The sequence below is a fragment of the Fonsecaea erecta genome (genome assembly GCF_001651985.1).
Source record: "Fonsecaea erecta strain CBS 125763 chromosome Unknown Scaff12, whole genome shotgun sequence".
Classification (NCBI taxonomy): domain Eukaryota; kingdom Fungi; phylum Ascomycota; class Eurotiomycetes; order Chaetothyriales; family Herpotrichiellaceae; genus Fonsecaea; species Fonsecaea erecta.
The window spans coordinates 624,997-650,425 of NW_017387255.1; the positions used below are offsets into that span (position 1 = coordinate 624,997).

A 25,429-nucleotide genomic window follows, 5' to 3' on the forward strand; every position below is an offset into this window, starting at 1 on the left:
GAAGATAAGCGAGCAACAATGACTAAGTCCATTCCTGTCCTTGGTGTCCTCATTTCTCTCGACTTTATCTGCAGTGGAATTTGGCAATGTGGGGAGAGTGAGGCTCGTGTGGGCTGTTCAGCAAAGCCTTATCTGCGATGCTCGATCTCAAGGTGTTCGTGACGTGATGCCGTGACGACCCGCCTTTCAAGACACAGACCGAAGACACCACTGGATTTGTGACCGGTCATAGCTTTACCAAGGGACTGGGTAGACGAGGGAAAGATGTCCGACGATGCCTTGGTTCAGCGGATGGCCAGAAAATGACCGAGATGGTGAGTGACTCTTTGCCATCACCACCCCACACGATCGCCCACATCAACAAGCTGGGATCTGGTTGAATAATGGCCGCCTAGGGGGCGGCGGGCAGTGTCAGCTAGCCTAGCTAGCCTGAAGACGCCCCCGGCTCCCGGTGCCCGTAGCCCGTTGCCCGTATCGGCCAGCATCGGTTGTCTTGGGACCCGAAACTACACCGTGGCTTCCCTCCCCGCCCCTCCATCAACCAGGGAATCCGAGGCTCTTCGGGGAGGCATAAAGCTCTCCCCTTCTTGCTTCTTGCTGCCCCGCCCGAGCTCGAACAAGTAAAATTTCCGGCTTAGAGTCAGCTGGCACCGAGAAGAAAAAGAAGAACAAGAAGAAAGGAAGGAAGCTGCTGGTGCTTCTGCTGCAGCTTGAGTCACTCCTCCCTGTCCCCCACTGCCAATTCTTCCAACCATCCCGCAATTCTTCCAATCATCCCACCAATCCCTCCAACTGCTTATCTACCCACCACCATCTCTACTGGGTTGCCAAACCAGAGCTCTTCGATCCTCATTCACTGGTCGAACCTAACCATATCTTTCCCTCCTGGGCATCGACGTAACAATTATTGTTTTACTCCCGTCATCCGGCTCCACGCCGCTTCATTCAACAAAAAAACAACATCCCTCCTAGAGCTACCTACCCCAGCTTCCCTGCATTGACTATTTGAAACCCCCCTCCCTTCCTGAGATTTTTCGACCACAGGCTTCTCCTCCACTCTCTTGTTGTCCCTTTCGAGCTCCAAGGAGCTCCATTGCCAGCAGCGGCCTTTGCCAGCAGCTAGGCTTCAACCTCCAGCCCTTCACCATGGCGACCACTGGCACCGACGCAGACCACGAAGATGGTCAATCCCACCACCTTGAGCACTCGGTCCACCAGCGGCTGAGGGCCAACTCGTCCATCATGCAGCTCAAGAAGATTCTGGTGGCCAACCGAGGCGAGATTCCTATCAGAATCTTTCGAACTGCTCACGAACTCTCCCTCCAGACCGTGGCTGTCTATAGCTACGAGGACAGACTGGGCATGCACAGACAAAAGGCGGACGAAGCATACATGATAGGCAAGCGGGGACAGTACACTCCCGTGGGTGCCTACCTGGCCGGAGAGGAGATTATCAAGATCGCTCTTGCCCACGGCGTTCAGATGATTCACCCAGGCTATGGTTTCTTGTCCGAGAACTCCGAGTTTGCTCGAAAGGTCGAGGAGGCTGGCATTATCTTCGTCGGCCCTTCTTACCAAGTCATTGAAGCCCTTGGCGACAAAGTCTCGGCTCGGAGGCTGGCCATGAAATGTGACGTACCCTGCGTCCCCGGAACCGAAGGCCCAGTCGCCAAATATGAAGAGGTCAAAGCATTTACCGACAAGTATGGCTTCCCAATCATCATCAAAGCCGCTTTTGGTGGTGGCGGCCGTGGCATGAGAGTCGTCAGAGACCAGGAAAGCCTCAAGGATTCGTTTGAGCGAGCTACCTCTGAGGCCAAATCTGCCTTCGGCAACGGTACAGTTTTTGTCGAGCGCTTTTTGGACAAGCCCAAGCACATTGAAGTCCAACTGCTCGGCGACAACCACGGGAATGTTGTTCATTTGTACGAGCGAGACTGCAGCGTCCAAAGACGGCACCAAAAGGTCGTGGAACTGGCTCCGGCCAAAGATCTTCCGTCCGAGGTCCGGGACGCCATTCTCAACGACGCCGTCAAACTGGCCAAATCCGTCAACTATCGCAATGCAGGCACTGCAGAGTTCTTGGTAGATCAGCAAAACAGATATTACTTCATCGAAATCAACCCCAGAATCCAAGTCGAACACACCATCACCGAAGAGATCACGGGCATTGATATCGTCGCTGCTCAGATCCAAATCGCTGCTGGTGCATCCCTCGAGCAGCTGGGCTTGACTCAAGACCGTATTTCAACCCGCGGCTTCGCCATCCAGTGCCGTATCACCACCGAAGACCCTTCCCATGGGTTCTCTCCGGATACTGGCAAAATCGAAGTCTACCGATCGGCCGGAGGCAACGGCGTTCGTCTCGACGGTGGCAATGGATTTGCTGGAGCGATTATCACTCCTCACTACGATTCCATGTTGGTCAAATGCACTTGCCACGGTTCCACCTACGAGATCGTTCGCCGAAAAATGCTGCGAGCACTGGTCGAATTCCGGATTCGCGGCGTGAAGACCAACATCCCCTTCCTGGCCTCGCTATTGACTCACCCTACGTTCGTTGAAGGCACGTGCTGGACCACCTTCATTGACGACACTCCCGAGCTGTTCAAACTTATCGGCAGCCAGAATCGGGCTCAGAAGCTCCTTCAGTATCTCGGCGATCTTGCGGTCAATGGGAGCAGCATCAAGGGCCAGATTGGGGAGTCAAAATTCAAGGGCGACATCATCATGCCCACGCTCCTTGACGAGCAAGGCAAAGAGATCAACGTGGAAGAGCCATGCACAAAGGGGTGGAAATCCATCATCGACAAAGACGGACCTGACGCGTTTGCCAAGGCAGTTCGAGCGAACAAGGGATGTCTCCTCATGGACACTACCTGGCGTGACGCTCACCAATCTCTGTTGGCCACACGAGTTCGCACCGTTGACCTGTGCAACATTGCCAAACACACCAGCCATGCTCTCAACAACGCGTGGGCATTGGAGTGCTGGGGTGGAGCCACGTTCGACGTTGCCATGCGATTCTTGTATGAGGACCCATGGGACCGACTGCGCAAAATGAGAAAGCTGGTGCCCAATATCCCATTCCAGATGTTGCTCCGTGGAGCCAACGGTGTTGCCTACAAGTCGCTCCCTGACAACGCTATTTATCATTTCTGCAAGCAGGCCAAGAAGAACGGCATGGATATCTTCAGAGTGTTTGACGCTCTCAACGACATTGACCAACTGGAGGTGGGCATGAGAGCTGTACAAGAAGCTGGTGGTGTTGTGGAAGCCGCTATCTGCTACTCAGGTGACAGTACGAGTCCCCCATCTCGCCCATTGTGATTCAATACTGACCAATTTGATAGTGCTCGTAAGTTTATCCGTGCTTCTATCCCACTCTTTATCCTTCTTTCCATCTGTCGTATGTGGCATCTACGACCATCGACGTCGTTGAATTCCGCCTGGTGTATCATTCTTATACTCAGGAGACAACGACAAAGTCGCAGCTTGGAGCTCTTAGGCGCTCATCTTCTACAGGAAGATGTACTGCGCCGCCAACGACTTGAGTCCCTAAACATCCTGACGTGTCCCTTGACTGTCCTTTTCTGCTCTTACTGCACTTGCATCCTTTTGGCTGGGGTGACTTCGGTATTGACTAACTTTCTCCATAGAACCCCAAGAAAAAGTACAACTTGGATTATTATATGTCCTTGGTGGAGAAGATTGTCAAGATTGGAACCCACATTCTCGGAATCAAAGACATGGCGGGTGTTCTGAAGCCCAAAGCCGCTCGTCTTCTTGTCGGGACCATTCGCAAGAAATACCCTGACCTTCCGATCCATGTCCATACTCACGATTCGGCCGGCACTGGAGTTGCAACGTACGTTGCTTGCGCGGAAGCTGGCGCTGACGCCGTCGACACGGCGTCGGATTCTATGTCAGGCATGACGTCTCAGCCAAGTGTTGGAGCGCTTCTTGCGTCTCTTGAAGGCACGGACTACGACCCGGGACTCAATGGGCGCAATGTGCGAGCACTGGACCAATATTGGTCCCAGCTGAGACTGCTCTACTCTCCGTTCGAAGCTGGATTAACTGGGCCCGACCCCGAAGTGTACGAACATGAGATTCCTGGGGGACAACTCACGAACTTGATTTTCCAAGCCTCCCAACTTGGGTTGGGCGCACAATGGCTGGAGACGAAGAAGGCTTACGAACAGGCAAATGATCTCCTGGGAGACATTGTCAAAGTCACTCCCACCTCGAAGGTGGTGGGTGACTTGGCGCAGTTCATGGTGTCCAATAAGCTGGACTATGAAGGCGTCAAAGCCAAAGCCAAGGAGTTGGATTTCCCAGAATCCGTGCTGGAATTCTTCGAGGGATACATGGGTCAACCATACGGTGGATTCCCCGAGCCCCTGCGCAGCGACGTCCTCCGCGGTCGACGAAAGATGGACAAGAGACCCGGGCTGTATCTCGAGCCTGTTGATTTTGCTAAGGTCAAGAAGGAGCTCAAGGAGAAGTTCAACACGACTGCTGAGACGGATATCGCCAGCTACGTGATGTACCCCAAGGTGTTCGAAGACTATCGCAAGTTTGTGGACAAATACGGCGATCTGTCGGTGCTCCCGACCAAATACTTCCTGAACAAGCCAGAGATTGGCGAAGAGTTCCACGTGGAGCTTGAAAAGGGCAAGGTTCTGATCATGAAGCTACTGGCTGTCGGACCATTGTCGGAAGCTACCGGCCAACGTGAGGTGTTCTACGAGGTGAATGGCGAAGTTCGACAGGTGACGATCGACGACAACAAGGCTGCGGTGGAGAACACGAGCCGGCCCAAGGCTGATCCTGGCGACAGCAGCCAGGTGGGCGCTCCCATGTCAGGGGTGGTGGTGGAGGTTCGAGCCAAGGAAGGACACGACATCAAGAAGGGCGACCCGATCGCTGTGCTGAGCGCCATGAAGATGGAAATGGTTATCAGCGCTCCACATTCTGGCAAGGTTGGGGAAATCCTGGTCAAAGAAGGGGATTCGGTTGCTGGGTCGGATTTGATCTGCAAGATTGCAAAGGCGTGAAATGGCTTGTGATGGGGACTAAATTGCACAGGGGGATTGCCCATGGGGCTTATGATACGGGAGAAGGGAGGATCAGACTGGACAGTATCCCTCCTGGTCGCCTCAGACGAAGGCTGAATTGGGCCGTATTATTATTATGATTCCCTAGTTGCCTATGAATTGAGGAGGTATACTGATACCGATACCGGTAAGGTTTTGGTCTTTTGTGAGATGTGAGAGAGCATGTGAAAGAGCTGCACCAACCAGACGTATTCCTTTGGTCTTGGTCTGATGCCTGGCAGTCGGGTCTTTTTGCCCTCTCGTAGCTCTGTCGCAATAGGTTTGTACCATGACCTCAAGCGGCCACGACAGGGCTCCGGGCCTCGACGGGTGCTGACCATGTTCAGGTTGAATCCACTCGGCTGCATGATTGTGCGCGGGGTACAATCCTCCACCAAGGCCCCCAGATTGCAATTCCAGTGCTTCTATTGGGAGATATAGCATGGCTAGTGAGGCTACTAGGCTAGCTTGGCCACCAGGATGGCTCTTTGAACAACATGCTGCCCCAGGAGACCTAGTGCCCTAGCACTGCGTCTCTGAACGAGTGACCTCTTGTTTCTATTTGTTCTCTCTGGGGGAAAAGGGGAGGGGAGGGTGCCCGCCAAAGCTAGGAACATGGCACGCGAGTCGGGCGAGGGTCCCTGCTTTACCACCGCTCAGGTGGTTCGATCGGCCGAGACACAGCTGCTGGCTGGCTGGTTGGCCGAGCTGGATCCGGGTAGAGCTCTTTTCTTGATGATAGACGAGGGGTAATAACGATGAATAAGGGACGTCAAAGAAGAAGAGTCACGCGTTGGGTAAAGTACATACACACATTCTTCCTTACATACATACATATATGGGCTCGTGCCCTCCTCGACCCCTCCTCCCCTCCCTCCCTGCTTGGGACTGTTGGCAATCTCGGCTTCATCTTCATATTCTCATGCACAGCTGCCATATCACGATTCCCTCCTACATCTCGACCAGCATCACATCATCACAAGAAGCCTTTAGGGCCACCGTCTGAGTGACATTCCCATCTGCTCGGCAACATCATCACCATCCTCGTACATCACCAGCTTGCGCAGAGTTTCCGCCTTTTTTGGAACCTTCATCATCCATCCATCCTCGCGCCCGTCGTCTACGTCACCATATCCATCTTTCAAACCCATCCCACGCGGCAGCATCGTCACCATTAACATTGTTACAAAGCAAACAAACATACCAGTGATTGACACAAGTAGATAAATACTGTGCCTTGTGTCTCCATTTTCTCAGACAAAAAGTCCGGCGCGAAATTTTATCTTTCCTACCTACGACATCCCGTCTTCTTTCCCTCTCATCGAGCCTTTCTCTTGGACGAGGTATTATTCTACAGTACGTCCAGCCCTTCCCTTGACCCGGAACCACACGACATCGACATCGACAACCCGAAGAAACCATGTTCTTCAAGCAGTACAACTACAAGCCGCGCAGCAACAGCCAGTCCTCGCAGGGCTCCGCTGCCGGCAGCCCGCCCAAGGACGACACCAAGGCCACCACCACTACAGGTCCGGCCGCCAGCGCTGCCATTGCAGGGCGAAGACGGGTGAGTCGAATTGAGTCGAGTTGAGTTGGAGTTGTGATTTCCCATTATTGTTTTATTGTCATCATGACCCGACTTACCCGTCCACCCATTCACTATAAGTACTTGGGACCCTTGAATTGGATCCCGATTATGCATTGAATTGAGTTGAATTGAACTGAACTGAATTGAACTGAAAACTGACACCTGACCTCCCCTCCCTCTTCCCCTCCAAAGTCTTCCGCGTCGGCCGAAAAGTTCGCCGGCCTCACGGGCCAGAAGCGCGCCAGCCAGGACGACCGCAAGGCCAGCTGGAACGACCAGAAGCCCGGCCAGCCCGGCATCCTGGGCGGCATGTGGCAGAACTTCACCAAGGGGTCTTAGAGCGCTAAGAGCTCTGTCTCTGTTTTGAGGTTGGGAGTCGTGGGAAGTCATGGGGGTAACGGTGGGAGTAGTGGTGGTGGTGGCCGGGAGAGATTGATGCTGTTCAACATGGTGGTTTCGAGTGTCAGGAAAAGAGGAGACACGAGAGAGAGAGAGAGAGAGAGAGAGAGCATGTGGCTGTGTGGTATGTCAGGTTACATCACGTACCTACCTACGTAAGGAGGGAAGGAAGGGTGCTTGATTAAGCAAACATTGAGCAAAACTGGTTACCTATCTACTGCTGTGCGATTTGACGACGGGACGGATGAGTTTGATTGCTAAGTGTATCTGGGAAGGCCAACCAGAGGAATGAAGGGGGGAGGGAGGGAAACCCAGGTTCTCTTCTCAAAATGCGAAAGGAGGGAGGGAGGAATAAAATGAAAAAACCAACCAACAATGACAGGTGATGGATGGAGCACGAAGCCAGCTATGTAGTCATGTAGTCTGTTACATATCTTATCTGTACGAGGTATTTATTATATATACCCCCCTCCCCCTCTCCGACCGACTCTATGCCAAACCCGTGACTCACTTGCGACACATGGAAAAGTGGACAAGGGCCTGAGTCTCCCTGCTGACGGACTGGCTGACTGACTGGCTGGCCATATTATGTATGGGCTACGTACATATGTACTTCCACGAGGGCAGGGTGGAATGGGAGGGAGCAAGGGAGTGCAGAACGGGAAGAGGAATAAAAAAAAAGAGAAGAGAAGATTAATGAAAAGGGGAAACAAGCAAGCAAACGACAAAGCAAAGTAAGCAGCAAGGAATATCTATCTATCTATCTATCTACTCGCATGCTAGGTATATATATATTTTCTATCCTGCACGTTTTGTCTGTATGTACAAGTCGACACAATTCGTACTGTACTTACTACTTTTTAATTCCCGTCCATGACAAAGACTGGATCGTCCAGGACTGAGTGCATACCATATATATATACTGTGTCGTGTGTATGCAGAACCTGCTGTACGTGCATGCATGGGCGAAAAACAGTATCCTTGGTCCAGCAGAAGAAGAAGAAGAAGCAGAAGAAGCAGAAGAAGAAGGGAACGATTTGGTAAGAAAAAAAAAGGCCCGAAACGAATTTCTTTTGTACCTCTTTCTCCCGTTCGTTCCCAATCGAATCCAAGGCCAGTGCGCTGCCGGAAGAGAAAGATAGCTAGCTCAGCGTGTACCAACAAGTTTGTAATTCGAAACAACCGGGCCTCCCCAGAAGGGAGCAAATGTCCCTTTCCCTTGGTCGTCCCGGTGACCAAGAACACGGGCCTCAATTTGCGTACCGAGTACCAACGGCGCATGAGGCAAGATCCTGTTCCTCCACTCCCCGCGTTCACACTGCCCGGCTCACTCACGACACCGTCTTCTTCACCTCCTCCACGGCGCCCTGGACCTTGTCCTTTGTCTGGCTGGCAATGGAGTCAACCGTGCCTTCAAGTTCCGCCTTGGCCTTCTCGGCGCGGATCTTCTCCCAGCGTTCTTTACCGGAGCCACTATACAGTGGCAAACACACGTGGGTTAATTTATATGTTCCATACACATTCTCTTCTGACACATGGGGATATAGAGAGGGGTTGTACTTACTACCAGTAATCATACCACCGGTAACCCTGCGTAAGCTGCGCGTTGAAGTTCACAAAGTGGCACGCGAACAGCAAGTAGTTCTTGGGCGTTACAGCAAGGGCATATCGCATGAAGGTCCCTGAGTATACCGTGAGGGCGGCTGTGAATTGTCCCGAGATGCTGTAGGTAAAGACAGCATTAGTCTCCTCTCTTCCATTGTCTTCGGAGATTCTGAAAGCGGGGGTAGAGGAAGGAAAGTAGGCTGAGGCATCAGAAGGGAGCAGACAAGAACGGTGTGTCCCCGAGTTTCTGTGCCTGCAGATGCCAATGGAAGTTACCGATGGAAGGGACAGGGGATTGAACGTACATCTCAGGATCCTTCTGTGTATCCAACACGGCGGCAATGGGGATACCGAAATTCGAAGCTGGTCCCCAGAAATCTGTTCGACACCTCAGTCAGCACCACATACCTCAGACTTGATATGCTTGCGTTGTGCGCCTGCTTCGTCTTGTTTCCATCTTCTTTCTGCGCGTCTCAACACTTTTCCCCCGGCCGCAAAAGCATTGATGCGCCGACAGGGGGGAACAGGATATTGATTGGTCTTTCGCGAAGAATAATGTGTGCTGCTTTGGAAAAAGGACACGCCGGGGGGTCAACGTACGTGTCGAGCAAAAATAATCGAGGACCTTGTTGGAGCGAATCCGCGCGTTGATGGCTTTGATGGTCGCGGCCATGGCTGTGGCACTCACACACACACTTCTTTTTTTCCTTGCTCCCCGTTTCTATGGCTTCCTCTTGAGATCCTGCACGAAACACCCGAAGAGAACGACTGGCGCAAGGACAAAGGGAGAGCAGACAGGAGGATCGAGGCCGATGCAGGGTATGGAAGAGAAGGAGGAGGAAGAGGGAGAGGTGACGATGGTGGTGGTTGGTTGAGTCAGAGGGAGAGAGAGCTGCGATCTCGGGCTTCGGGGTAGTTCAAGTTCGGGGTGAACAAGGAGTCAATCAATGGATAAGAATAATAATAATCGATCGGCCTTTAGCAGAATCTCCGCAACTATGTCACGTGGACCGCCCTCCCATGGACAAACGTTCAGCCGAACTCCAACCACGGGTATAGTATTCCCAGAGCACAGGAACAGAGTACGAGATACCGAGTAGACGGTAGAGTATTCTCGTAGCAACAGGAAAAAGATATTTATTTGCATTGCATGGTGAACTCGTCATCATCTCCAAGCTAATCTCAATACGCCATACGATAATCTCACTATCTTGTATCCGCATTCTCCTTGCTCACTGCCTAGCATCCTGCCCCTTGAGCCATCACTTGAGCCTGGAAACGAATTTGGAAGCAGAGGTCATCCAAAGCCCGTAAGTCCACATCTCCAGGCTCAGCTGATTTGAGCCGGTCCAGGACATCTTGCAACATAGAATTGATGCTGGGGCGAGCGCCTCCTGTTTTGGCGCCCTCATCAGAGTCTACTGCCTCATCGGCACCTGAGTTTGGCTGATCATCCCCCACTACTGCATCTTCGCTGCTCAACGCCGAAGTCAATGCCACACTTTCTCGTGAGTTCACTTCCTCGGGGCGCAAAGCTCCGGGCACGATAACCTCGATCGTGCCATGGCGATCAACCGGCGAGTGAGAAGCTGAACTGACAATCTCTGTTCTCCGCCGTTGTCGGCCTCTCCGACGTTTAGGAGCACTCGTCGCCTCACTGGCCGTCGATCGAGTTGTATGCGCCAGTTCCTCGGCGGCCATCGCTTCAACCGCCCTCGGCGGAGCAATCGGGATACAGTCCAGCATTTCTAGTGGCTCAGCGTACGAGGAGCTGTTCGTGGCGTTTGATTGAGAGGATGTCTCTGTGGAAGGTTCTGACCTTTTCCGCTTTCTCGAGGTGAATTTGAGGCTGCTAGACTTGCGCTTGCGGCCTCGTCGCACATGAGGATTGGGCTGGCTGTTGTGTTCCTGCTCCTCCCCAAGAGTATGCGACCCCCCATCCCCGACCACCTGACTAAGGTGTTGGTCAAGGTCATGGGATAATTGTGAGGCACTCAATATGTCGATCTCGTCGCTGTCACTTCTTGTGCCTGCAGTCGTCACCGGCACATTTGTGGTTGTCGAAAGATGCCTTGGATCCTCACTTCTTTGGTCTGGCATGTGGACACCCCTCTGTGCGTTCATGGGCTCCCGTTCAACCTCCGCGGGAAATGGTCCGTTCAATTCTTCGGTTGGTGAAAGGTCATTTGCCTGGACTGCAATCTGCTTGCACGCGGCCTGCGGCGGCACAATGGCAAGCACAATTCGATCTTGTCTATCCTCGGCAACCGCTTGTGGTGGAGAAGATGTAATCTCCCCTCTATCACGATGACCTGGAATAGACGGTGGTGACGAAGGTACATCGATCTCCGCTATCCGATCCGCAACGTGCCGTGCTCGAGGGGTTGGAGATGCTGGCATTTCAGGCTCTTGTTGATCATGACCTGCCGGCAGAGTGGGCGTTGACGGCTGCTGTGGCAGAGCAGCTGCTTTACGTGCAATCCCACAGTTGCTGACACTGTGGGTTCTGCTATGTGGTCGGGGACTAGATCGAAGATCGGGAAACACAACGGCAGGTTCAGATCGTTGTTTATCCCGAACTTCTTTTTGGTGTTCTGTCAGGCACTGCGAGTCTGAATCAGGTTCACTTCCAGGGGACGAATCAATCTGTATATCCTGAATCTGAGAGTCATCATATCTCGGCCTGGTTCGTAAACTTCGTCTTTTGGGACTCGGGAAAACCGGCTCGTGTCGTCTGGCTGCACCATCCCCGGAGTGCTGGGTTCCTAGTTCTGGGGAGGGCGAAGCTCCGCGTAAGTGCTTGCTGGGACTTGATGATGTTTGCCGGGAGGTAGGAGTATTCGCATCCTCGGCTGCAGACGGCAATGTGGTGTCGTGTGTGATCAATTCTTTAGATGGTAGGAGATCACCAGGGATATGGACGTCAATGCCGGCATTTCGTAACCTGAGCAAGGCTTCGGAGAGTCGTGGGCCAAAAGTGACTGAATCTAGTTGGCTGAAGCGCATATTCCACGCTGTGACGGCCTCATCCTGCACAAAAGTGTTGGGACTTTCGAATGGAGCAGCAAACACGGCATCAAATTCTTCGATGATTCCAGTGGGATATCGGAAAAGGATGTTCACAATGCAGGTGACGATCTCCGAATAGCACCCGTCTGGAGCAGCCTCGCTCTCACGCTCCTCATATTTGAGCAACACGGAAAGTGTCGGCTGAAGCAATCTCATTAGGCGGACGCCGTATTCTTGAGACATAGTCTCAAAATTCTGATCCAGCTCCCTAATCCCGGACATTACCAACGACTTTTGATCGTCAAATTGTTCTGACTTGAAATCTCGAAGGAGCCGGGCGTTGAGGATGTCAAGAAGTTCCTCGCAGTGACACAACAATGATCGGATTTCGCTTCTCAACTCCTCGGATTGGACGCGACTGTGGCAGTCCTCTTCATTCCTCGTCAGTTCTCGCATAACAGAGTCCAGTGTATCATGGATGACAAGCATCTTCTTGATTTCGCAATTGGTCTCGATTCCAGTCTTGATCAGATCATTCCCAAGTTCGGTGACAGCGGCAAGCGTCAAATGTCGCACCTGAGCAACACTGACTCCATGGATGCCGTCTACTCGGTCTGCAGGCCCATGTTCTGAACAGGCCTCAAAAAGAGATGCCAAGCAGCTGATCACATTTGTCATGGCATCGACCGTTTCAGGTGAAGGTTTGATTTCTTTGCTGCTGGCCTCTCGCAAGGCTTTCAAAAAGTGTGACCAGGCAATGGCAATAAAAGCTCTGTCAGATTGACCCGAGGCGCCCCAGGAGCTGTATCGCATCAATACTTCAAACATGTCGAGAATCGCTTTGGACTTTGCCCGAATCCATTTGCAGTCAATCGTGGGGAGTTCCTCTGGCTCAACTCGTGTGTTTTCGAGGGCTCGCTTCTCGTTCCAGAGCTTCGGGCTCTTTCTGGAGTTCCAGAACAGGGCCATGAAAATGCGACTTGCGATGTCGGCATTGGCACTGCTTTTCTCAAAAAAAGAGCTCTTCATTACCTTGACAATGTATTCATTCCAGACTCGTGTGTATTGCTTGTGCGTGGCCGCTGGTCTAAAGGCGTAATAGAGTAAGGTGCAATAGCTGGAAACAGCGGTTGGGCGGGTGCCCTTGGTTGACTGTTCGGCAGACTGACGCTCCATTTGAGCGGTAAGGGGCTTTGCCAGTAATGCCAACAGAGTGTCGGATGTTTGGTGGGGTTGGATGATGTGAATGAACCGATCCCAGGCCATGTAGGCCTGTTGTTTGATGGTAGGTTCGCTGCAGTTGAAGCACGTCTGGATCACTTTCAACCAATCCATAAACTGTGGCCATTTGTCAAAACGGGGCCAAGGGCCGCTGGGATCGCGGTCCTCAACGCCGTTGCTGAGCATGAGGATGATAGTCCATATTTGTGGAACCTGGATCCCTTCTGCTTTGACCGTGATCATCTTCTCCAGCTTGCGACACATAGCAGAGCTGAGCGTCTTTCCGGGTGCAAGCTCTTCGCCGAGAATAGACTTGATCGTGGTTGAAATGGAAGAAGATCCCGTAAAAACCGAGCATGCTTTCAGCCCCATAGCGATCGCCTTCGTCCTCACGTCTTTGAGCGCATTGGTCATGCCCGTCAACAACTCCTCGACCCATAGATTGGCCCTGGCTTTCATCGTAGGCCTGGCCTGATCGAGGAGCTTCTGGTAAACCAGTAGCCTTTCCGAGATCACGCCATTGCCTTTCACGTGCTCGGTTAGAGCCTTAAGCGCCTCCAGCAGGCGCGTAACACGGTGGCTATTGACAAGGATTGGACGGAAATTCTGGGTTGCTAGAAGGTGGAGGTAGTGAATGATGACACCCTTGGGCGCAGTCTGTTCGGCGATGACCTGGATCGATCGATCGAGGACGAAAATACGATACTCGTCCGTTAACAAAGAGGAAAAGTCGCGATTCCAGACCAAAATGACAAGCACCTTCAAGGCTTGAGTCACCAGGTTCGTATCCGCAATGGGCGGCTCATCGGGATTTGGTTGTTTCTGCAGGTCGCGTCTGATGTATTTCGTAATTGTGCTGATCCTGGCTTTCAGCACATCCTCCTCGGGTATATCATCATACTCCCGGATGACCGAAGAAAGGGTCTGGTATGCGTCTATCGAGACCGATCTGTCATCAAGCGCCAGTTGTTGCACGATGCTCTCCATCATTTCGCCCATTGTGCGTTTGGCATCTTGTGACCCGTCCACAGCTTGGGCAGTGTGTCCGTCGGCGACGCAGGGTTTGAGGATGGACTTCAGGGTTGATTGAGGGGCTGTAGAAGGAGGTAATCGTTTCGTAGCACCGGAGGGCGGTTGGCTTGCGGAGGAAGGCGGTTGGGCGTGTGTATCAATAGAGAACCCCACGCGTTTTCGAGTTGCGGCGTTCGATGAGCCTGGAAACGATGCAGGCGAGTCTGGAGTACTCGTACGGTCGGCTGATGCGTTTGGAAAAAAGACTTTGCGGCGTGAAGACGTAGAGGGTGGACTCAAAGGAAGAACATCAGGAATGGACATGTTGGCAACGAGCCAGCACGACATGCGAGGACACTGGAGTCAACAAAACAAACAACGTCAAGGTACTAAAGACCGCCTGCAGTCATCCATAGTGCAAACATTGGTAGCTAGTCTCAAGGGAGATGTTAAGAAGCATTGGAAGCCCGGGAAGATAAAGAGTTGAGGAGCGCCGTGAACACGCCAGTCTCTCCCAGCCTTCGCGGGACGCGTCGACACGCGGATCTCGTGTTTTAATGGAGGCTGCTGATTGGTGGCCTTGCCCAGCCTCGCCAGCACGAGCTTACCTAACTGGGCTAGCTCCATTCATGCCACTTAAGCCGCCATTCCTGGCGATGGAAGATTGTCGACACTTCCACGGCATCAACGGTACTGCTATATCATCTGTCACCACCACAACGGCCGTGGAACGGCCATTCATGAACAAACATAGCAGTCAGTCCCTTTTGGTTTGTGCTGGACATGTACCATGGCAAATCAGACCCAACAGAGTGAGGCCAGAGCCTTGCTTGCACTACTGGCGAAGGACTTGGACGTCAAATCCCTCGACCCGAAACGACTCGAAGAGACCTTGGTCCAGCTGAAAGTCTTGGGGCGCAATGTCGATAATGTAGCCAGAATCTACAACGACGAGGGTATCAGGACGCTGGGGAGCTATGCATTTGGCAACTTCCCCCATTCGGTCCGCCAGGAAGCCCTGAGATGCATAGCAAATGCACTTCTCTTGATCCCTGCCACTCGCAAGGCCTCACTCGATCTCAAGCTCGACAAGAAAGCAACAGATGCATTACACGACGCAAACCACGATGACGAATTTCTCCTATCGAGGATACTGTTCCTGCTGACTTACGACCCTGACATTGACATGAAGTCCTTGATAGCGGATCACAATCTGGCGGATGTCATTGTGAAGCATCTTTCGCGTCACGCAGATGAGGTGGAGAAGTCGTCGCCGAAGAACACGGTTAGCCAGGGCAATATGGCACTGATGGAAACCCTCAAACTTCTTTTCAATGCCACGAGTATCAAGACCGATGAAGGTCACAAGTTTCAACCCGCTGTCATCCAGCTCTTCCGCCTCCTTATTTGCTCAGATATCCCGTCGCCAGCACTCCAGCCGCCGATAAGCTTGGTCATAAACGCTTTGGCCAACCTGGACATTGACCCCGAGATGGCAAAGGCCAGCGAGATGCAAGCTGCCACGGACAAGCTGATGACGGTCCTGGAAAAGACCATTCAACAGCACTCGTCGACAGAACTAGACACAGTTGCGATTCCACTATTGACCGTCCTGAGAAACATTAACGAAGCTGCAGATCCCCGCCTCCGTGAGAAGATGAAGGCACGGCTCTTGCCCGACGACATGGAAAGGGACCAACCCTTAGGAAAATCATCCTCATTCGCATCGCAGCTTCTGCGCCTGACTACGTCTTCGGGGATGTTGAACTTGTCAGAAGCCATCTCTGGGCTTATGTTTGAGCTTTCCGACAAGGACGCCAATCAATATGTTAAGAATGTGGGATACGGCTATGCTGCAGGATATTTGATGACCCACAAGATCCCTATCCCGGAAAGTGCGAAGAAGTCACATATTCCGGGCGAGTCTTCCAACGAAGTCCCCATCAACCCCATCACCGGACAAAGGCTCGACAAGGAGCAACCAATTGAACTGCCTGAAATGACACGGGAAGAAAAGGAACGGGAAGCCGAAAGAATGTTTGTATTGTTTGAGCGACTCAAAAACACCGGGGTGGTGAATGTCAAGAACCCGGTGGAGGTAGCACACGATGAAGGCAGGTTTGAGGAGCTCAGCGATTCGGATTCAGAGTGATGGGCCTGTTTGCTCTAGAACTCGTAGTTGTCTGCTGTCTTCTTTGCGTTGAGCACAGGGGACAACGTCAATGATCGATCCTCCAGCCATGTGCTCTACCCTGCACAATCGTACTCCGTACTTGTTCGTACATCACCTCACCACGCCCGCCTGTTGTCGCTGGCGCCACTCGGATAAGGATGTCAGCGGGGGCTGCCCACCCGGAAAGCGGGCCTCACCCGGTTAAAGAGTGGCCCGTTCCTGCATAAACTCACAATTAGTGGCCCCCTTGGTGCCCTTAAGTGCCTTAAACGATAAGCTTAACTGGCTGGATCCCTGGCTGCGCTGGCAAAAATTATCCTCACCCAAAACAGTGCTGCTCTCCCCCCGTCTTCTTCATCACCTCACCTTCCCGCCCTCGACCACCTCCACCACACACCCTTCTTTGCAGGAGGGGTTGCGCTCTCGAGCGCCCTTGGTCACCTTTCTTATCACTGGCAATGGTCCATCGTGTCGAGTTAGCGATGAATGGCACTCCCAAAGTCAACGGGGTCAACGGGGCCAACGGCCACTCGAAGAATGGCCTGCTGGGACGATCCCTCTCATCCCGCAAGTCGTCGTCCCCAATGGCTCCCGCTTTCATGACTTCGGCCCCAGGGAAAGTCATTGTCTTTGGAGAGCACGCCGTTGTCCACGGCAAAGCGGCAATGGCTGCCGCCGTCTCCCTTCGATCCTACCTCCTCGTCACGGCGCTGTCGAAATCGCATCGGACAATCCAGCTCGTGTTCCCAGATATCGGGCTCGACCACACCTGGAACATCGACGACTTGCCTTGGCATGTTTTCACGAAGACGACGAGGAAACCTCGATACTACGACATGGTGACGTCGCTGGACCCCGAGCTGGTTGCTGCCATGAAGCCGCATATCGAAACGGTGTCCACCCATCTGAGTGCAGACAAGAGAAGGATCCATCAAAATGCTGCCTCTGCATTCTTGTATCTATTTTTGTGTCTTCAGACGCCTGCTGCGCAGGCCTGTATTTATACCCTGCGGTCTACGCTACCGGTTAGCGCAGGCCTGGGGTCGAGCGCCAGCATTTGCGTTTGCATCAGCGCTGCCCTCCTCAAACAGATCCATGTCTTGTCCGGACCACATCACGACCAACCGGAGGACGAAATCCAGATGCAACTTGAGAGGATAAACAAATGGGCCTTTGTGGGAGAATTATGCATTCATGGCAATCCCAGCGGAGTGGACAATACGGTCGCCACACATGGAAGGGCCGTGTTGTTCAAGAGACTGGACTATTCGAAGCCCCCAAGCGCCACGCCACTGAAAGATTTCCCCGAACTTCCTTTGATGTTGGTCAACACGAAACAGCCCCGCACGACCGCGGCGGAGGTCGCCAAGGTGGCCGCGCTCAAGAAGAAATACCCGGCTGTGACCGAGGCGACTTTGGACAGCATTGACCGAGTCACCATGTCAGCACACGCTCTTATCACCTCGGACGACTTCGATCCAGCGTCCGAGCAAAACATCGAGCATCTGGGTGACTTGTTCCGCATCAACCACGGCCTGCTGGTGTCGCTCGGAGTCTCCCATCCCAAATTGGAACACATTCGGGAGTTGGTGGACTACGCCGACATTGGCTGGACCAAGCTCACAGGTGCCGGGGGCGGTGGATGTGCCATCACGTTACTCAAGCGAGGCGTCGACCCAGATGCGATTGTCGACCTGAAGCGAAAGTTTGAGGCTGCAGGGTTTGAGGAATACACGACGACGCTGGGGGGCAATGGCGTCGGCATGCTCTACCCGGCAGTCTTGCATAACGGCACAGAAGAAGAAGGAGGCGACGAAATTGACCAACAGAAGTTCCTCAACGCCGACGGTGAAGAGGGAATTGAGGCCCTGGTGGGTGTTGGCCTTGATGAAAGACGGCCCGAGTGGAAGTTCTGGAGGTAGTGGCCCCTCCCCCAGCGGACCCGTTCCTTGGTGTTTTATTAGCGAAGGCGCAACGCATCAAAGATCAGGTGGAAGGGCGCTCTAATTTAATGAGGGAGCAAAAGTTCTCGCGCTTTATGTATTATCACTGTGTCGACGACGAGATTCCAGCATGCAAAGAGACGATGTTTTGATTGTGTATTGATAATCACGTGCAGCGCGGCCGGAACAATTCCCCCCGGTTTCTCCGACGCCGCCCGCATCTTCGTATTATTTGTTATTAATATTTCTCTTCATTCCAAGGGAGACTGAATACCCTGATGTGAGTGTGCCTGTCTCTGCCTGTCCCTTCGAGCTCGCTGTCAGATCCGTCTGGTAAAAACGACTGCGTGACATGGGTGCGAGGCCACCGCATATTTGACCGGGCCACCTGATCTCACCCCGACCAGCGTGTATGAGGGTTCCTCGTCGCTTGCACATGCCCCTCCCCCTTCGCTGACGCCTTTCTTCCAAGCAACAATCCCCGCACAAAACATGGCTGAGAGTACTTCGAGCACGATACCCAGACGTCCCAAGACCAAGTCCAAGGAGCCGTTCTACGCCGTGTCGCCCCGATGGAAAGACGTCGTGCCCATCCCCCTCATTGACGGCCCACCCCGACCACCACCCGGCAGCGGCCAAAGGGACGATGATCCCGGCCCCGCGCTTGCCACCATCGCCTACTCGGTGCGGTACAGCGAGGCCATGTCGTACCTGCGGGCCGTGATGGCGATGAACGAGCTTAGCCGGCGCGCGCTCGACCTGACCGAGGACATCATCGGCATGAACCCGGCCCACTACACTGTGTGGCTGTACCGCGCCAAGATCCTCAAGGCGCTGTGGAAGAAGGAGGGCGTGAGCGTCGAGGACGGCGTCGGGGCCGAGTTGGACTGGTTGGAGGGCGTCAGCGAGCGGAATTTGAAGAACTATCAGATCTGGTGAGTCTTGTATTAAAAACAAATCCCCTTCCCTCCCCCCTCCCCCTTTCTAAAGGGACGAGGAAGAGGAAGGATGGTTATTTCCTTTCCATCGCTGGTGGTGATACTAGTACAAACACATGGATGTCATGTTTTCATGACCGACCTAAGACAGCCTCTGACTTCTCTTCTTCGCCACACACGCACAGGCACCACCGCCAACAGCTGATGTCCCTCCTGCCGCGGCTGCCGGCCACCGAAGCCGACTTCATCACGCACATGCTCTCGTTCGACGCCAAGAACTACCACGTGTGGACGTACCGGCAGTGGCTGTGCCGGCGGTTCGCGGACCCGCTGCTGACGACGGACCAGGAGCTGCGCGCCGTGGACGCGCTGATCCGCGACGACGTGCGCAACAACTCGGCCTGGAACCACCGCTACTTTGTGTGCTTCGGGGCCGAGGAGCTGGCAGCCATGGAACCGAAGGCGGCGACGACGGTGGGAGGGGGTCGGGGTCAGGAGGAGGAGAAGGAGGAGGAGGCAGGTCAAGGCCACCACCACGGCGGCGGGCGGCGGCCGAATGTGATCCGCAAAGACGTCCTCGCCGGCGGCACGCTGCTGCCGGTGGTCGACGAGGACGTGGTCGAGCGCGAGATCAACTACGCCAAGGACCACATCGCGTGGGCGCCGCAGAACCCGTCGCCGTGGAACTACCTGCGCGGGGTGCTCCGGCGCGCCGGCATCCCCGTCACCGACCTGCAAGTCTTCTGCGAGGGCTTCGTCGGCGGCGGCAAAGACGCGGACCTCATGGGCGACGGCGTCACCAGCAGCCACGCCATCGACTGGTTGGCCGACATCTATCGCCTGGACGGCAAGGTCGAGCGCAGCCGGGCCTGTCTCGAGGCCCTGGCCGCCAAGTGGGATCCCATCCGCAGGAAGTACTGGGATTGGAGGGCCAAGCAGCTGGTTGGTTGAGTTGAGTCGAGATAAATCGACAGTCGACACACGCGGGAACAAAGGAAGATGCTGAAGAAAAGGGGCCGGGGAACGGTGATGGAATTGGGTCGATGAAACGCGAGCAAAGCTTTCTCACAAAGAACCGTCGTGGAGTCTTCTGCCATTATTATCTATTGTCTCAGCTCTAGGCGATACAATCAACGCCTCAAAATAGGGTCGAAGGTGTTTTGAAGGACCAACAGGTCAATCAATCAATGCATGCTGATGATGATGCTCGAATCAAAGCCACTTAAGAGCAGGTCTCTTTGTTTTCCCGCTTTCTGACATCTTCTTACATCTTCTCATCCTTATCATGTATAATGACCCTGATCCCTTGACTGTCCAGCTTCACTCCGGCCGTGAAGAGATCCCTCGTGGGCGTGGCGTCGCTGTCGTCCGTCTGGTACATTTCCAAATTATACCTCATCACCACGGCGGCCACGGACATGTACAGCTGAGCGTACGCCAAGTGCATGCCGATGCAGTTGCGGGAACCCTTGCCGAACGCCACAATATACTTGTCCAGCCGGCTGGTGGTCTTCCCCTCGGTGAGGGCGTTGTCATCGAGCCACCGCTCGGGATCGAATTTCCGGGGTTGCGGGAAGATGTTCTCGTCGATGAGGACCAGGTGGGGTGTCATGGCCACGGGCGTGCCGGCGGGGATGGTCCACTCTTTGTACTGGATGGACTTGTCGTAGATGCGTGGCAGACGAGACAGCATTCCACCGGCCATGCGCACGCCCTCTTTGATGACCGCGGTCAAGTACGGCATCTTTTCGAGCGACGTCCAAGGCGCCACGGGATCACCGGGCGGGATCTCGACCTTGGCCAGCTCCGCGCGCATCTTGGCCAGCACGTCCGGGTTCTTCATGATGTGGTACGTGGTGATGGTGATAGCCCAGGCGGTGGTCTCCGAGCCCGCCGTGGCAATCAAGACGCCCTCGTCAATCAGTCGTTCATCGCTCAATTCCTCCTCGGGGAGGTCGCTCGACAGAATCTGCGCGAAGATGGTGTCCTTGCGCCTCTTCTCGGTCTTGATGGCCTGCATGGTCTCCGGGTCGGATTTGATCTTCTTCACTTGGACCCCGACACGCTGCATCCAGGATTTCATGAATCCGACCGGTGGGACGAGCTTGATGGCCACGGACAAGGGCATGGAGCGAACGATGGCGCCGATCAAGGGGAACGAACGCACAATGGCCGCCGAGGCGCGTCCGCCGGTGTTGACCAGCTTCCAGGTCATGGCCCATTCCGGATTATGGATGTAGTCGTACGTCCAGCCGTAGGAACACTGCGTGAGGACATCGGTGGTCAGGGCCAGATACACAGACTCCAGGTCAAGCACCTCCCGACTCCCCTTGATCCTGTCCAGTCGTTCGCACATGACGGCCAACTTCTCTTGGATGACGGGCATGTTCGCAACGATGCTGGCCTTGGAGAAGAAGGGGTTCAACGCCCCTCGTCGCTTGCGGTGGATCTCGTGCTCAACGGTCATACCTCCAGCCGTGGGCACGGCAAAGCCTCGCGTCCACCACGCCCACTTGTCCAGTTTCAAACCGTACAAGGTGTCGAAGAAGTCCGGGTCGTGAATGTGCACGTCGTCCGGGTTGGTGCGAATGACCGGGCCGTACTTTTCGTGCATTTCCTTGATCCTCCACACGTACTGATGGCCCTTGAAGACGTCGTAGTACGTCTCATACCAGTATGAGGCGACGGCCAGTTTGGAGCCCGGGAACCGCCGAAGAGGGTGGAAGTTGATCCTGTAGACTGCCAGGACGAGGTCATAGCCGACCTTGGCCAGGATCAGGTAGCCCAGCAGAGCCAGCCATGTCGTGGCCAGGCCGAAGCTGAGGTCTTGTGGCGACACCATCGTGGGAGCTGGGTTTTGAGTGTGGGTTTCAGGGAGAGAGATGACCTGCTCCCAGTGCTCGAAGACGAGTTTCTCTCTGAACCCAGCACTGGGAGAGGGCGGTCTGCTCATGTATTCATGGCCCTGCGGACTTGGGGTCCAAAAGAAAAGGGGTTGAAAGGGCCGGGGGGCGCAGGCGCCGTCAATCGGCAGTCGGCAGTGGGCACCCAAAGATAAGCCGTCATTACAACATATTTTCGGTATCGTCCCAAGTGGTCCCTGGTGTGGATTGCCCAGACCTCCGCTTGCAAAATACACAAAAATACCTGACATTTGCAAGACGTAGGGGTCACTATGGCGTTCGCAATACCCGTTGGCCATGCATATCATATGTAAGACGATCCACGGTCGACGGGTTGCGGACACCGGAGCAAACACCGGCAGGCGAGTTTCAACAGCCTGCCCAGCTACCGGAAAAGGAAAGGAGGAGATTGACAATACGCTAGATGTAAGACCTGATCGGCGGAGATTCACGAGATTTGGTCTCAGTGTGAATAGTTCAACTGATTGTGTAGTATTCATGCATGTCTATGGTGTTTTTAGGGGGCGGGGTATCCATCATGAGTCGAGATCTTCTGCTCCTGAAGCATCTCCTTCGACGTGTCGGTCGTGCTGCGTCGTCGTCACATGGCGTTGAGGCCATCATCGGTGTCCCCTATCGAGTTCTCCTCCCTCCCACTGTTTCTCACAGGTAGGTTGAAGGTGTGCGTTCAGTGATGAAACAGTCTCGTGCTCTGCTCAATGAAAGTTATCCCCAGATTTTCCGCCGTGTCAAATACAGCGCCATCGTTTTGCGAGCCAGTTGGGGCAGCAATGTATTTCACGCCGCTTCGAGCAGCCCGGTATACGTTATCCACGAAGGGGAACTGGTTCTTATTAGTGAAGAATATAATGATGGGGAAAACAGCACTCACAAAGGCATCACTTGAGACCGCGACCTCGCCGAGTTTGTCTAACCACTCCCGTCGCTCTTCAGGGGAGAAGGGCTTCGGCACGCACCCTTCAGCAAAATTGCTTTCATAATCCTTCGTCTCGAACTCGCTCTGTGGTGGTACCTGGCCGGAACACAGCATGTCAATCGCATTGGATTTTTCCGACCGCTTGACACCTTTGGCCCACTCGATCGACAGCGTGCGTTCGTGGAATCGCATCCACCAGTTGTCGGCCTTGTCGCCTGCGAGCCGTGTGCAGTGAATGCGACTCTGCTGTCCGGCGCCGAGACCAATGACTTGTCCGTTCAATGCGTAACAGACAGAGTTCGACTGGGTGTATTTCACCGCGATGGTCGCGACTGTCAGGTCGCGCAGCGCCGAGCTCGACAGTTTCGGAGAATGTTTCGGCCGGATAATGGAGTTAAATGTCTCAAAGGGCGAGATTTTGACGTCGTTCCGTCCCTGTGTTAATTGGACACCGTACACAGTGCGTGTTTCTTGTGCAGGAGGCTCGTAACTCTCGTCCATTTGGAGTACCAGATATTTTCCTCCCTTCTTCTTCTTGAGGATCTCGAGGGCTGCCGGCTCATAGTCTGGGGCAATGACGCCGTCGGAAACTTCTCGAGAGATGATCTTCGCCGTGGGGACGTCGCATTTGTCGGATAGAGCAATCACGTCGCCAAAGCTCGACATTCGATCCGCTCCCCGCGCGCGAGCGTATGCTTGCGCCAAACCCGAGCTCTCGATCCCGTCGATGTCGTCGACCATGTAGACCCGTCGCTCCTTTTCATTCAACGGTACCGCGATAGCGGCGCCTGCAGGAGAGACATGCTTGAAACTTGCAGCAGCTGGTAGTCCTAGCGCTTGCTTGAGCTCGTTCACCAGGGGCCAGGCATTTAGACAATCGAGAAGATTGATGTAACCAGGCGAGCCACCCAAAACTTTGAAGGGCAATTTCCCACTGCGCACGAATGCAGCGGCAGGCTTCTGGTGGGGGTTCGCGCCATATCGAAGGGAGATCTGTTGCACCCCATTCCCGGCATATTGTTTGCGAAAAAAGTCCGCGATGGCGGCATCGTAATCGGCGGTATGTTCGAAAGCTTTCAGAGCATATCTCTGGCGACTCTCCTCCGGGATGTCGCCTTTCTCCAGCTCCTTCAGAAAGTGGTGATAATCTTCGGGATCACTGAGAATGGTTACCCGAGCGTGGTTCTTGGCTGCTGCTCTGATGAGAGTGACTCCTCCAATGTCGATTTCTTCCACGGCCTCAGGAATGGTCACGTTGATCTTAGCAACAGTGTCCTTGAATGGGTACAGGTTGCAGACGACGTAGTCGACTTTATTGATGTTCTGGTCCGCGAGATCTTTCTCGTCCGAGGCGAGATCTCTAGCCAAGATTCCTGCGTGAACGGCTGGATGAAGGGTCTTGACGCGACCAGAGAGCATTTCGGGGGCCTTTGTGATAGCAGAGACATCTCTAAAGAGCATTAGCAGATCTGGAGTGTTTGGAACAGGCAGGAAATCCCGCACTCGACATCAAAACCAGCCTCTCGGATCATTCTCGCCGTCCCACCAGAGGCGAGAAGGCGAACATTCTGCTTGATCAATCCTTTCGCGAGATCAAGTAGGCCAGTTTTGTCGTAGACCGACAGAATGGCTAACGGCGTTAGAACGGGGTGTGAACAGTGGGGAGCCCACGTGGCGAAGGTGACATGCCTATCTTCTGGGAAGCCATCGTATTGAATACCACTCGGTGCTGGGGGTTTCGAGATTTTGGACGGGAGACTGCCTGCGTCGGTGGATGAATCGTCTACAGAGCAATCCACATTGGGTGATGGTGTGGGAGTAAGTTCTTCAGGAGTTATTGCCAAAAGAACTTCAGACCGATAACTTTGTTCCTCCAATTCCCGAAAATGCAAAACATGCGATCGGAAGCAGACAAGAAATTTCAATATTGCACCTGATGGTCTACATGCTCGACGTAGTGCCAAGCTCTACGGGGGAGTAGTTTGGGGCTCGACACAGCAAGAGTCATCTCCACATCTCGACATCTCGGCAGCACGACGACATGCCCTGCACCGCCGAGCCGCCTTTGACGGCGATGGCGTTTGTGTCAGGGAGCGAGCGCGTGAAGAAAATGAGCGTCCTCCTGAGCGTATATAACCCATCTGAACAAGCTCGGGCCAATGTGCTCAGAGAAACACAATGGTGTCGAAACAGACGACGTAAAAGTTTGCAGGGATCAAAGACATAAGGATATGGTCCGAGAATGGCCTGGTCAATGTACAGCTCAACGAAAGCAACATGATAGCAGACCAGGGGCCACCTGTTTCCCCTTATGCCCTTCGTACTCGGAGGCGGACCGAGCAACCAGCGCTGTAGGAACCCGGACCCGGCGGAAGATTTTTCCGAATTCGGCTCTGTCCATCCGCTTTGTGCGAGATAATATGGTGACACAGACGTCCATAACGAGAACCCCAAGAATACATGTCCTTTCTATACTCTATACCGGGAGTGGAAAGAACATATACCTGCCCACTTAGCGAGCTATGTAGGACTATGCTCCGACAATCAGTGATACTCCGCAAACCCGTGCCCTTACCCTCTACATCGCTCACCATAACAGGGGA

At 53.9% G+C, this 25,429-nt stretch overlaps 9 protein-coding genes across 9 annotated transcripts; 5 read left to right on the forward strand and 4 right to left on the reverse strand.

The window, feature by feature from the left end:
* Positions 1 to 1,146: 1,146 nt before the first annotated feature.
* AYL99_10794 (pyruvate carboxylase) lies at positions 1,147 to 5,060 on the forward strand (the record flags this gene model as incomplete). The annotated part of the gene is made up of 3 exons (XM_018842300.1): positions 1,147 to 3,301; positions 3,354 to 3,409; positions 3,660 to 5,060. The coding sequence occupies 3 exons, from the start codon at positions 1,147 to 1,149 to the stop codon at positions 5,058 to 5,060; spliced, it is 3,612 nt and encodes a 1,203-aa protein (XP_018688461.1).
* Positions 5,061 to 6,519: 1,459 nt separating this feature from the next.
* Positions 6,520 to 7,026, forward strand: AYL99_10795 (hypothetical protein; the record flags this gene model as incomplete). Its single annotated transcript, XM_018842301.1, has 2 exons — positions 6,520 to 6,666; positions 6,880 to 7,026. 2 exons carry the CDS (start codon positions 6,520 to 6,522, stop codon positions 7,024 to 7,026), a joined length of 294 nt encoding a protein of 97 aa, XP_018688462.1.
* A 1,391-nt stretch (positions 7,027 to 8,417) lies between these two features.
* On the reverse strand, positions 8,418 to 9,364 carry AYL99_10796 (hypothetical protein; the record flags this gene model as incomplete). The annotated part of the gene is made up of 4 exons (XM_018842302.1): positions 8,418 to 8,559; positions 8,651 to 8,809; positions 8,997 to 9,069; positions 9,292 to 9,364. 4 exons carry the CDS (start codon positions 9,362 to 9,364, stop codon positions 8,418 to 8,420), a joined length of 447 nt encoding a protein of 148 aa, XP_018688463.1.
* A 566-nt stretch (positions 9,365 to 9,930) lies between these two features.
* AYL99_10797 (hypothetical protein) lies at positions 9,931 to 14,256 on the reverse strand (the record flags this gene model as incomplete). Its single annotated transcript, XM_018842303.1, has 1 exon — positions 9,931 to 14,256. The coding sequence occupies one exon, from the start codon at positions 14,254 to 14,256 to the stop codon at positions 9,931 to 9,933; it is 4,326 nt and encodes a 1,441-aa protein (XP_018688464.1).
* Positions 14,257 to 14,722: 466 nt separating this feature from the next.
* AYL99_10798 (hypothetical protein) lies at positions 14,723 to 16,084 on the forward strand (the record flags this gene model as incomplete). The annotated part of the gene is made up of 1 exon (XM_018842304.1): positions 14,723 to 16,084. The coding sequence occupies one exon, from the start codon at positions 14,723 to 14,725 to the stop codon at positions 16,082 to 16,084; it is 1,362 nt and encodes a 453-aa protein (XP_018688465.1).
* Positions 16,085 to 16,587: 503 nt separating this feature from the next.
* Positions 16,588 to 18,027, forward strand: AYL99_10799 (mevalonate kinase; the record flags this gene model as incomplete). Its single annotated transcript, XM_018842305.1, has 1 exon — positions 16,588 to 18,027. The coding sequence occupies one exon, from the start codon at positions 16,588 to 16,590 to the stop codon at positions 18,025 to 18,027; it is 1,440 nt and encodes a 479-aa protein (XP_018688466.1).
* Positions 18,028 to 18,540: 513 nt separating this feature from the next.
* On the forward strand, positions 18,541 to 19,937 carry AYL99_10800 (hypothetical protein; the record flags this gene model as incomplete). Its single annotated transcript, XM_018842306.1, has 2 exons — positions 18,541 to 18,983; positions 19,172 to 19,937. 2 exons carry the CDS (start codon positions 18,541 to 18,543, stop codon positions 19,935 to 19,937), a joined length of 1,209 nt encoding a protein of 402 aa, XP_018688467.1.
* Positions 19,938 to 20,250: 313 nt separating this feature from the next.
* Positions 20,251 to 21,828, reverse strand: AYL99_10801 (hypothetical protein; the record flags this gene model as incomplete). Its single annotated transcript, XM_018842307.1, has 1 exon — positions 20,251 to 21,828. One exon carries the CDS (start codon positions 21,826 to 21,828, stop codon positions 20,251 to 20,253), a length of 1,578 nt encoding a protein of 525 aa, XP_018688468.1.
* Positions 21,829 to 22,577: 749 nt separating this feature from the next.
* Positions 22,578 to 24,534, reverse strand: AYL99_10802 (bifunctional purine biosynthesis protein ADE17; the record flags this gene model as incomplete). Its single annotated transcript, XM_018842308.1, has 3 exons — positions 22,578 to 24,276; positions 24,330 to 24,456; positions 24,498 to 24,534. 3 exons carry the CDS (start codon positions 24,532 to 24,534, stop codon positions 22,578 to 22,580), a joined length of 1,863 nt encoding a protein of 620 aa, XP_018688469.1.
* Between the last annotated feature and the right edge of the window lie 895 nt (positions 24,535 to 25,429).